The sequence below is a fragment of the Geotrypetes seraphini genome, chromosome 8, assembly GCF_902459505.1.
Source record: "Geotrypetes seraphini chromosome 8, aGeoSer1.1, whole genome shotgun sequence".
Taxonomy (NCBI): Eukaryota; Metazoa; Chordata; class Amphibia; order Gymnophiona; family Dermophiidae; genus Geotrypetes; species Geotrypetes seraphini.
The window spans coordinates 64,784,534-64,796,765 of NC_047091.1; the positions used below are offsets into that span (position 1 = coordinate 64,784,534).

At 45.4% G+C, this 12,232-nt stretch overlaps 1 protein-coding gene across 2 annotated transcripts in view; it reads right to left on the reverse strand.

Annotated features, from left to right (window-relative positions):
* The window catches only part of DPP3 (dipeptidyl peptidase 3), a 165,437-nt gene that overhangs the window by 121,849 nt on the left and 31,356 nt on the right, over positions 1-12,232 (reverse strand). For both annotated transcript variants that reach the window (XM_033954494.1, XM_033954495.1), the window contains exon 3: positions 10,012-10,101. In XM_033954494.1, coding sequence (XP_033810385.1) covers positions 10,012-10,101 — 90 coding nt within the window. The remainder of the gene's footprint in view (positions 1-10,011; positions 10,102-12,232) is intronic.

Sequence of the window (12,232 nt, forward strand, 5' to 3'; positions counted from 1 at the left end):
ACATATGTCCAAAGGAGGCCATTGGATGCGCGCATTTACCACAGCAATGTTCCAGACTAATTCCCATCACATGGACTCTTTTAGGCGTATAAAAGGCACGCAACAGGAATTTGTAATTTCGCTCCCTTTCAACCGAGTACAGAGTGGCAGTTGTCCCCAAACGGATACCCTTACGCAGCATGTCCTCGGATATGGGTAACTGAAGGTCATCCGACCACTTCCGAGCCAGCACAACAAAGTCCAGGGCACCAGCACGTTCTTGTAAAAACTTGTGGTAATACTTCAAAGGGATGGGTTCCTGAGCCGTGAGGGACAAGGCCTCCTGTAACTGGTCTTGTATGTCCACCGATATCACCACCGGAGTTAAAGCCCGCAAATAATGTTGCAATTGATTATAGGCCAACCAGTCTTTAGGTAGAAGACGAAATGTCCGTTGAAGTTCAGCAAAGGAGACAGGAAGGCCAGCGCGTGTCACCACCTGGGACACATACTGAAGGCCGGCACCCAACCAGCGCCGGAACGATGGAGAATCTATCCCAGGTAGGAAGTCGCCATTACCCACAATAGGAAGGTAAGGTGTAGTAGAGGAGGAGACCTTCAATATTCTGCACAGTTTTCTCCAGGCCATACGCATAGCTGGCAAGAAGGGGTGACACTGTAGCACAGGTAACTCAGGCAAGCGAGGAGAGTGTAGGAGATAACTAAAGTGATATGACTGCAAATAAAAACATTCAACAACTGGCAAGGAAAAACAGGTGGTATTACAAAACCAGTCATGGATATGTCGCAATTGACAAGCCAAATTAAACCTAGATACACACAATAAACCTAACCCCCCTTGAGTGGTTGGAAGCATTAACTTAGCTAGCGATATTCTAGCCCTTTTACCCTGCCACAAATAAGCGGAAAGGTGAGACCTATGTTGAGATAAGTGTTGTGTGGTCAACATAATGGGGAGCATTTGTAGGATGTAGAGCCATTGTGGGAGTATCATCATGTTGTAAAGAGCTATGCGTCCAGAAAGGGAAAGGGGAAATGTTCGCCAATTATGTAACGTGGATGCAGTACGACGGAGTAGGGGCAAAACATTAGCATCATAAAGTCCCTTCAAGTCCTGTGGAATAACCACCCCTAAGTAAACTAAAGAAGAGGTAGCCCAAGCCAGAGGAAACCCGCCACCCCAAGTGCGTTGTACCTCAGCGAATGTAGGAAGTGCTAGAGACTTTTGCTTATTAAGGACCAAAACCCGAATAAAGATGAAATTCATCTAAGAGTTCCAGAGCCCGAAACAACGAGCGATGAGGGTCACCCAAAGTAAGCAAGAGATCATCAGCAAAGGCTAATACCCGCAACTGAGAGGAGCCCTCAGGTAATCCCGTAATCTCATCATCCTTCTGTAGTGTGCGCAGCAGGGGATCCAAATATAAAAGAAAAAGAAGAGGGGACAACGGGCAACCTTGCCGCGTCCCCCTACCTATAGAAAAAATGGGAGAACGCACCCCATTAACTAACACGGAGGCGGTTGGGTCGGAATAGAGCGCTTGTAGGGACGCTAAGTAACTGTCAGGCACCCCCATATATTGTAATACCCTAAACAAGTAATGCCAATGAACCTTATCAAAGGCTTTCGCTGCATCCAGCCCGACTAACAGGCCAGGCAACCTCTCATGCTGTGCACGCGAATATGCAAGAAGAACCCGTCGAACATTTAATACCGAATGACGAGACCGAACAAAACCCACCTGTCCAGGGACAATAATAGAAGGCAACAGGGGAGCCAACCTATCGGCCAAAACCCTAGCAAAAATTTTTATATCAACATTCAACAACGATATAGGTCTGTATGATTCAATATCGGTGGGTGGTTTAGACGGCTTTGGGATCAAAGTTATCAGGGCTTCATTAGCATAACGTGGAAACGAGCGCTGTGTCTGAATGGACCGGTAATAATCCAAAAGAGAGCCCCCTATGGAAAAAGATAAGATCTTAAAAAACTCCGGAGAATAACCATCTGGGCCCGGCGCGGTACAGGGTCTCAATTTCTGAATTGCCAGCAATACTTCCTGAAGCTGGAATGGTCTGTCAAGTAAGGGCCGCCGACAAGCGAGGCATTCCCGCATCTTCCAAGTAATCACTCACATCTGGACCCGCGTAAGGACCCGGGGACGCATAAAAGTTCTCAAAGTAACGTTGGAAACTGGCCGAGATATCCACAGAAGACGTCAATATCTTCCCCGAGCTCTCACGGAGCATAGAGATATAACGTGACCCCTTCCAACTCTTGGTTATAGATGCTAAAAGCTTCCCGGCCTTGTTACCATATTTATAAAAGCGATATTTACAAAAAAACAATAATTTCATCGTACGCTCATGTATTAAAGAATTTAACGCTACCAAGACGGTCTTATAGGCCTCCCAAGTGGCCGGGGTATCCAATAAATCCTGTTTCAGTTGTACCAATTGATGTTCAAGTTGTACTATTCGAGAGGCTATGCGGCGTGCTCGGGTAGAAACATAAGCAATAATATCCCCACGTAAGACCGCCTTGGCCGCATCCCAAAATAACACAGGCTGGTCAACATGCTGTGAATTAAAAGAACTATAGGCCTCCCACTTTTCAATCAAAAACTTTTGGAAGTGAGCGTCATGATGTAAATAAGAGGGAAATCGCCATCCCACCCCAGTACCAGCTGGACCGCCCAGCTCTATATCAATCCAAATCATGTTATGGTCCGACACTTCCAGGGGGCCTATCGTCGCTGCCGTAACACGGGAAAATAAGGATTCTGAGAGCAAGGTATAGTCAATTCTAGAGAAGGTCCCATGTGCCCTAGACTGGTGGGTATAGTCCCGTTTGGTAGGGTGAAGCAAGCGCCAGGGGTCAACCAACCCCAAAGTGCGACAAAGATAAGGGACCCCTTTGGTTCGTCTCAAAGAAGCTACTCCCGATGTCCCAGAACAGTCTATACTTGGATCATGCACTTGGTTCAAATCACCAGCCAGAACCAGGGGGCAATCAGCGTCTTGTAAACATATATTAACCAAATTCTGAAAAAAGGAATGTTGATAACCATTAGGGCCATAACCTACTAACAGTCGAAAAGGCCCTCCAGGTCCTACCACCCGCACCAAAATGTAACGGCCCTGAGGATCACGCCGCAAGACCTGAACAGTGCAGGATAAGCCCTTCCTGAAAAGGATAGCAACCCCAGCCCTTCTCCCCGTGGAGGAAGCATAGTGTAGTTCTCCAACCCAACCCCGTTGTAATTTTTTATGTTCTAAATCAGTAAGCCTAGTCTCCTGGAGACAGGCAATGTCAGCGCGATGATGTTTTAATTGGGACAAGATTTTTGAGCGTTTAGCTGGTGATGTAATGCCAGATACATTCCAGGAAAGTATACGCAATGAACGGTCACCCATGAGGAACCTCATCCATAAGACCAAAGCTAATATACCACCAAATAAAGAGTGTCCCAGGGCGCCCAGCCTCACCCCAAGACCTCACAATCATACTCCACTCACACCATTCAAACCATGCCACCGAAGAAAACCCCAAATGAAATAAAATACCATCCAACCATATATCACAAAATACCATTGCAATGCCGCTGCTACCACCCAAAAGTCCCAACCCCCCCAGTTTCCCCCAACAATCCCAAAAATCCCTGCCATTAGGGATAAGTACAGGTCACGAAAGACACCCCACCCGGGGCTGCCCCAACTAACCATATAAGCAGGCCCTCAAGGGGCTAATGGAACAAAGTCCCCTCTACAATATGGGTTCAAACAGCAAACTGCAATAAAATACCCACAAATTGTGCCCAAGTCCAAACAGTCAAACCACCCCAGACGTAGGGTTACCCAGGAGCTTAATGAAGTCTGCTGCTGCCTCAGGGGATTGGAAAGACTTCCAAACTCCATTGTGCTGGATCCGCAGCAAAGCCGGATAGTTGAATTGAAACCGTTGCTTAAGCTCCGATAGCTGAGCACATAGAGGGTAATAGGGCTTTCTCCTTTCTTGTAAGGCCAATGAAAAATCTTGACTAATACGGATCAAAGTTCCATTGTATTTCAACTCATCCCGCTTGGCCCGGTATTGCTGTAACAGCTCCACTTTATGTCAAAAATTCAGGAGCTTCAGGATTACTACCCACGGGCGTGTTTCCAGGCCAGGTCGAGGGCCCAAACGATGTGCCCGCTCCAGGCGCAGTGGCCCCACTGAGGGCGGTAGAGGCAATTCATCCCGCAACCAGCGTTCCAGGACATCCAGCAGCAGCCGATCAGCAATTGTTTCTGGAATGCCCATCAGGCGCAGGTTGGATCGGCGTGAGCGGTTCTCTAAGTCGTCAAGTTTTTCCGCTTGTGAGCGTACCTGGGCCTGCAGCGTGCTCAAGTCTGCATTTCTGGTTTCAGAGGAATCTTCTAAGTTCGAGACCCGCTGCTCCAATTCCGTAGTGCGAGCCGCTGCGGCAGCCAGTAAAGTTTCGATGTTGGAGATTTGGGCAGAGAGTGATTCCATTTTTGGGGCCAGGACTTGCGCGACCGCCTCTTTAATATCGCCCAGCGCTGCTTCTGTAAGGTGAGTAACCGGAGCTGCAGAGCTCGCCGCCATCTTGGCCTCAACAGGCCGCACTCGTTCACGATCTTTTCTTGTAGATTTAGCCTGCATGGAGTCCTGCGACCTCGTTATGTATCTGTCCATACAGTTATAGCACCCCGAAAGTCGCCGCACCAGCGCTTGGGGGAGAAATCGTCCCGTAGTGCTAATAAGTATTCAGGGCAGCCCCGGAGCGAGCAAGGAGACGTCCTCACTCGATCATGGCATCACGTGACCTCCATGTACACTACTGTAAAATATTAATTCATTATGGTAACCACAAAATTAAAAGAAACACAAAGCACACTGTATGCAGAGAAAATATTAATTAATATTTGTTTCATTTTTCAAAGAGGTCAAGACAGATGACTAAAATATGCAATGTCACTTCAGAAACAACTATAGAAAAATAGACAAATATAATGCAAAATATAGATAACTGATATAAATTCTCAAAACTGACACATTTTGATCACTAAATTGAAAATAGTCATTTTTCATACAATTTTTCTATCACTAATCTTCCCCCACCCCATATATATTCCGCAGGTTTTCAAAGAGATCAAGGCAGATGATTTTATGCAATGTCACATCAGGAACAACTATACAAAAATAGACAAATATACCCTCCTCCCCTTTTACTAAATCGCAATAAGGGAGATGCGCTGAATGCCCTGCACTGCTTTCGATGCTCATAGGCTCCCTGTGCTAAAAACCGCTATTGCGATTTAGTAAAAGGGGGCCATAGTGCAAAATATAGACAGCAGATATAAATTCTCAAAACAGACACATTTTGATCACTAAACTGAAAATAAAATCATTTCTCCCACAAGTGGACATGCTCTATGGCTGCTTTAACTGTAAGGCGCCTGAATCTAAGGCTATATGCTACCGTTCTGTAATGGAACCTGGGAGCCCATTCACTGCTGTAGAATAGGCGTTCCCTGTACAGTCTCAGGGTGCCTACGAGGAAGAACCCACTTGGAAAATTGCCCCTTATTTTTTAAGGATTATAAAAACAGAAGCAATAATATGAAAAACAAAACCCAGCCTTAAAACAGGCTGAATTAATTTGTGAACCATTATTTAAAGGATACTCAGAAAAAATATTGTTTTCCCTTAACTTAAATAAATATATTCCTATCCATCATTTGACTATAGCTAAGGGCAAAAGAACCTCATAGAGCTGCAGTGAAATAGAAAAGTGATTTTGTTTTACTGTAATCTCTGCATTAAGTAGATTTGCACACCCCAAGCTCCTTAAATCCTGATGCACTTCTAGCTTTTCCTGTATCAGACTTTGCAAGATTAATAAATGGAGCATTCTTCTGCCTGCCAGTTAAAGGATGAAAAAAAAAAAAAGCCTATAAAGTTCAAATCACAGCTTGACTAAACTCGAACTTTTTTGATTTCATTCTTCCTGGCTGACCACAATAAGCACAAAGGTTGTGGAAGGGGTAAAACGCGAACCTCACGGACCTGACAGACCTCGCGGATCTAAACCCGTACCGCCTTAAAAATCTGAGGTCTGTGTCGGTCCGTGTCCGTGGCGAGAGCAAGCAGAATCAGGTCCAATGTCCGTGCGTTTTATTTTTTCTCAAATTGTATACCGCTACACTTGCTGCTTTTACTTGCTTCGGGCCTTCCTCGTTGCTGGGACCTGCCTACTTTCTGTTTCCGCGAAGGCAGGACCCAGCAGCGAGGAAGGCCCGAAGCAAGTAAAAGCAGCAAGTTGAAAGCTTTCCTCCGGGGCTCTATTGTGTGCGTGCTGACTTCCCTTCTCTTCCCTCCGAAACCAGAAGTAGTGTCCCGGGGGGGGGGGGGGGGAAGAGAAGGGAAGCCGGCACGCACACGATAGAGCCCCGGCGCGGAGGGAAACTTACAACTTGCTGCTTTTACTTGCTTCGGGCCTTCCTCGCTGCCGGGTTCTGCCTTTGCGGAAACAGAAAGTAGGCAGGTCCCAGCAATGAGGAAGGCCCGAAGCAAGTAAAAGCATGCTGGCAAAAAAAGGCAGGCGTCAAACAAAATTTTCGGCGGCAAGTTAGCCCGGGAAGGAGCATCGGCGGCAGCAGCAGGATTAGCTGGGTGGTCATCTAAATCAGCCGGGGAGAACACTTACTTGTACCTGACGAAGTGAAACGAGTGAATCCAAGCGAGGCAGCGACTGCAAACAAAATTCAAATCCTGGGCTCGGCTCCGAAATCCAATCGCTACTGCTGCACTACAACCCATTAAATATCAGGTGTGGCAGTAGCGATTGGTCCCCTTCTTTGAGCAAAAAGAACTGACCAATGAAAAGCCTATATATTAGGGGGCGGAGTCAATGCGGCAACGTGCAAGTCGGGTAAAGACTAGAGAGTTGAGGAGACAGACCACGCGGAGACAAACATGGTCGCCGGAAAAAATCTGACACCCAGTCCCGAACTAAAGACTCACGGTGAAGACAAGGTAAATAGCGGTACATAGAAGGGGGTACATTTGCCTGCAGGGACAAATCTTTTCACCGTTTTTGCAGGCGGTGAAAACTTTTGTCCCCGTGTCTGCGGCGATTTGGCTATGGAGTCTCCAAAGCCCGCAGCCAAACCGCAGCCACGCCGCGGCTCCCTGCGGGGATCGCTCCCCGTGTCATTCTCTACAACAAACAAAATAAAAAACGTTTGGAAACAGTTCCTGGGTTTCTCTGTGCCTCAGAGTCTTCCCTTCAGGTGTGTCTTTATTCAGGTGTTCTTTAAGCCACATGTAGGGCAGGCAGGAAGTGCACACAGGTAGAATCTTTGCAAAAGAGTTCTATTCTCACCCTGAGTTCAAACATATAAATCTCAGTGAGTTAGAGCAGGAAATAAAATTTTTTAAAAAAACTTCTTTTCAGAGCTGTGCTGGGCTAATCAGCACAGCTCCTGTGCTTCTGCACTAGCCAGTCTCTTACACAATTCCAGAGAAAAAACCCCCACAAAAAAAAATAAAACTTTTAATGGTTCTTCCTAGAACCTGAGTACCACACAATACTGTGTAGCAAAGAGTTCCTTATTATAAAAGAAGAAACTCAAAAAGTCTCTAGCACTGGTCATCAGCAAGAGGCAAAACCACTCCACTTTTAAACACGGTCAGTATTTCATAATAATCTCACTTACCTTAGTTCAAACAGCCCTCTATTACTTGTAGGCCTGCATTTGCCTCTCCTGTTGCTTGACCCTCAGCCTTGGCTTCTCCATGGCCATGTGGCTTGTCTACTTCCTCAATCTGGACCGCTCTCTTTTCCTGTCCTAGGATACCTCTCCCTCTCTTAGCAGTGCAGCTAGCATTTAACAGGTAAATGCCCCACCTACAACCACCAGGTGAAAGAGTTCTATGGCACTCTGCAGTAGATAATGACACGGTGGTTGTTACCTGCGGCTAGCCACGAGTAGCCATGGGTAACCCGCTGAAACAGAGAGAGAAAGACAGGAACAAGGCCATTCACCGCCCCGTGGAGCGATGAATGGTCTTGTCTCCGCAGTGAGGCAATCACGGATCGTGCAGTCCAGTAGCCCCCTCCCGCTCGATCGCAACGTTCCACCATCTCCCTCCCTCCACCTACCTAACGTTAGATACCCAGTTTGCCGACTTTAATTCTTTTTCTCCCAGCCGCACATGCGGCTGCTCGAGTTGTTCAATCTTCTCCTCTGCTGCAACTTCCTGTTTCTGGTTGTGTCAGAGGAGAAGATTCAACAAATCAAGCAGCCACGCGTGCGCGGATTTTTGGAAGCATGCAGCTGGGAAAAAAAGAATTAAAGTCGGCAAACTAGGTATCTAAGGTGAGGTGGAGGGAGGCTGCTGGACCGCGTGATCCGGCTCACACTAGGAAGGAGGGAGTGAAAAGGAAAAAGATTCTGGGCCAAGGGGATGAAGAGGGAGAGAAACAAACCCACAGCAGGAAAGTAAAGGGAGTTCAGGCAGGTGAGCCAGATGCAGGAAGCAGGGGGGGGTAAGGGGGGGGTAGAAAGAGGGAAAGAAGCTAGATGGGGTTGTAGAGAAGAGACACATTGGTCTAGAAGAGGAAGCGAGGGGAAATCTGGACACAGGAAGGTAACAGAAACAGATGGGGCATAGGGACAGAGACATAAAGGGGACATACATGGGGATGGTATATAGACATAGGGGGGGCAATGTCAAATACATAGGGGAGATATTAGAAATGGGGAAAATAGGAACACAGAAGCGAGATGATTTGTGGGGATGGGACGGGGACCGAGCTCGCAGGCTCCGGCGGCTTGCACAAATTACATTGTAACGCACCACAAAAGTAAGAGGGAGGGGGGTCGGACTGCGCGAGGGGAGCTGAAGGGTGGTAGAAAGGAACAGATGGTGAAGGAAGGTGGAGAGGAACAGACGCTGAAGGGAAATGTGGAAGACAGAGTGGGGAGAAGATGCTGTAAGGGAAGAAGACAGATGCCAGACTATGGAGGGCACGGAGGAAAGAAGATGGGTGCCAAACCAATTGGGGGAGGTGAAGGTAGAGGCACAGTAACAGAGCAAATGGAAGACGCAGAGAGAAGACACACAGTGGATGGAAGGAATTGAATGAGAAGATGAGGAAAGCAGAAACCAGACAACAAAGGTAGAAAAAAAAATTCTATTTCTTTTTCTTTGCTTTAGGATAAAGTAGTATATTAGTTGTGTTGATAAAAATTTATAAACAAAGCCCTGCCAGCTGAACATCTCTTTCTCTAGTTCAGCAGCCAGAACTTTGATTTATAAGGAAGGAATAAGCTAAATATTGCAGTACTGAGGCTTGTATGGATGCTGCAGGGACAGGGCGGTGAATGGGATGGCAGTTACAGTGACAGGGCGGTGAAGGGAATGGTGGTGACGGGGCAATGACGGGGACAGATTTTTTCTCCGTGTCATTCTCTACTCTGCAGCTGCCTGCTTTTTCATTAAACTATTTACTTTCGGTTCAATGTGTATTGCACTTCAGAGCCATCTGCTCTCTTGCTCCCTCTGGTGCTTCTGGAGAAAACAACACCAGTTTCAGGATTTTCTCAAAGCTGGAATGTCTCTAATAGCTTCAATTGGCTCTGTTACCTTAGGGACACTCCTATCAGGCATACCCTGCACACCACAAGGTAAAAACCTAATCTTCCATTGTATAAAGCGGGCTATAAATAAAAAACTATAAAACTATAAACTAAATTGTTCCTATTTTGTCTATTACTAAGTTTCAATTTGCCATTTCCAAGTTTATCTCATTGACTTGAATTAATCTTATGTTTGGTCATTTTTCTATTATTATGCTGTTAACAAAAGTGTAAATTTTATGTTAAACTGTACCAGCTGTACACTGCTTTGGATGAATCTCTTCATAAATGCAGTTAATAATCCCAATAAACAAATAATGAATAATATCTCAATTTATCCTGCTGAGGGTTACTTACCTTGGGCAGATTTGGGATGAATTTGGTGTCTCCAAAAGATTTATAGTTGCCCATATTGGAAAAGATTCCAGCAGTGTAGATTAGGAGAGCCTGAGGAAAGAAGAAAAGGCATTGGGTCTTTTTCCCTCTTGTCTAGATTTGAACTCTTATCACTGGCAAGTGATGTAGAAAAAATACAGTAATGGAACTCAAGGAAAGAGTGAGATAAAAGTCAGATGATGGGGGTGACCTGCATAGCAGCAGTTACAACAGCAGACACATGATTGCATAAGGGCTCCAAACATCAGGTGGGGAAGTCAATACAATGATGATGAATTGTGGTCACAATTGGGAAAGACATGAAGAGAAGGTTAAAAGACCATTTGGAAGAAACAGAAAAGAAAGGAACTGATGTTGGACTGAATCTGGAATTTTATATATCTATCAAGAGGAAGGATACTGGGCAGATTAAATGGGTCATTTTGGTCTTCATCTGCCATTATTTGCTATGGGAATAGTTTTCATTAGTGACGGTCATGGCCATGGTGTTTAAATTAATACATACATTCAGTGATGATGAATATATTTGCTATAAAGCAGTGGTCTCAAACTCAAACCCTGAGCAGGGCCACATTTTAAATTTGTAGGTACTTGGAGGACCTCAGAAAAAATAGTTAATGTTTTATTAAAGAAATGACAATTTTGCATGAGGTAAAACTCTTTATAGTTTATAAATCTTTCCTTTTGGCTAAGTCTTAATAATAATATTGTAATTTATAGCTAAAGAGACATATGATCAAGAAACTTTTATTTTACTTTTGTGATTATGATAAATATAACAAGGGCCTGGCAGGCCGCATGTGGCCCCCAGGCCACAAGTTTGAGACCACTGGTATAAAGTGTCTGCAGCCAGATTATTCATTGGTGGGCAAAAGTAACCTAATTGTTACAGCAATGAGCTGAGAACCAAGAAAGCTAGGCTTCAAATGCCACTGTGGTTCCTTGTGATCTTCGGCAAATTACTTAATCCTCTATTTCTTCAGGTACAAACTTAGATTATAAACCTTCTAGAGACAAGGAAATACCTACTGTACCTGAATGTAGCTCATCTTGAGCTGCTTTTGAAAAAGACATGAGCTAAATCTAAATAACCAACTGAAACACTTGTCACCCACTGACCATGCCAGACAATCTTATTCTCCAAAAATCTGAGCCTGAGACAGCTCAGGATAGGACTGTAAAGCAAAACACATCCAGAGTAGCCCACTATCTGTGTGAATGTAATAAATTCCCCCCCACTAGCTCACAAAAAGCTTACAAGGGAGAATGGAAGACATTGGACATTCAGGAGGAAAATCCAGTGCAAGCAGTGTCCAGAGAGGGATGCATAGAGCACAAAATATTCTCCCTCAGCTCAGGAGTTGAAGGTGGTGCGAACACACATTAAACAAGTGGGGATCTTGGCTAGAGAGGGAGAGAGAGAGAGAAACACCAGGACACAACAGGTCATAGGGGTACACTGCCAGAGCCTCCAGAAGAAATGAAAATTGATATCAGTAATCTAGAGAGTGTGAGCCAAGATGGTAGAGACGTTGATAAAGAACACATCATTGATCACCTTGACAGACACAATCTGATGAGGACCAGCCAGCATGGCTTCAGCAAAGGAAGATCTTGCTTGACAAACTTACTGCACTTCTTCGAGGAAGTAAATAGGCAGATAGACAAAGGTGACCCGGTCGATACTGTATATCTGGATTTTCAGAAGGCATTCGATAAGGTCCTGCACGAATGACTACTTCGAAAAATTGTGTGCCACGGAATCAAGGGTGATATGCTCATGTGGATTAAAAACTGGTTGGCAGATAGGAAACAGAGTGGGGGTAAATGTACAATACTCGGACTGGTAAAGCATCATGAGTGGAGTGCTGCAGGGTTCGGTGCTCGGGCCCGTGCTCTTCAACATATTTATAAACGACCTGGAAATTGGTACGACGAGTGAGGTGATTAAATTTGCAGATGATACAAAGTTATTCAGAGTAGTGAGGACACCGAAGGATTGCACAGACCTACAACAAAACATAAACATGCTCGGGAAATGGGTTGCGAAATGGCAAATGAGGATCAACATGGATAAGTGCAAAGTGATGCATGTTGGTAACAAAAATCATATGCACAAATTCAGGATGTCCAGTGTGGTACTTGGAGAGAGCCCCCAGGAAAGAGACTTGGGAGTACTTGT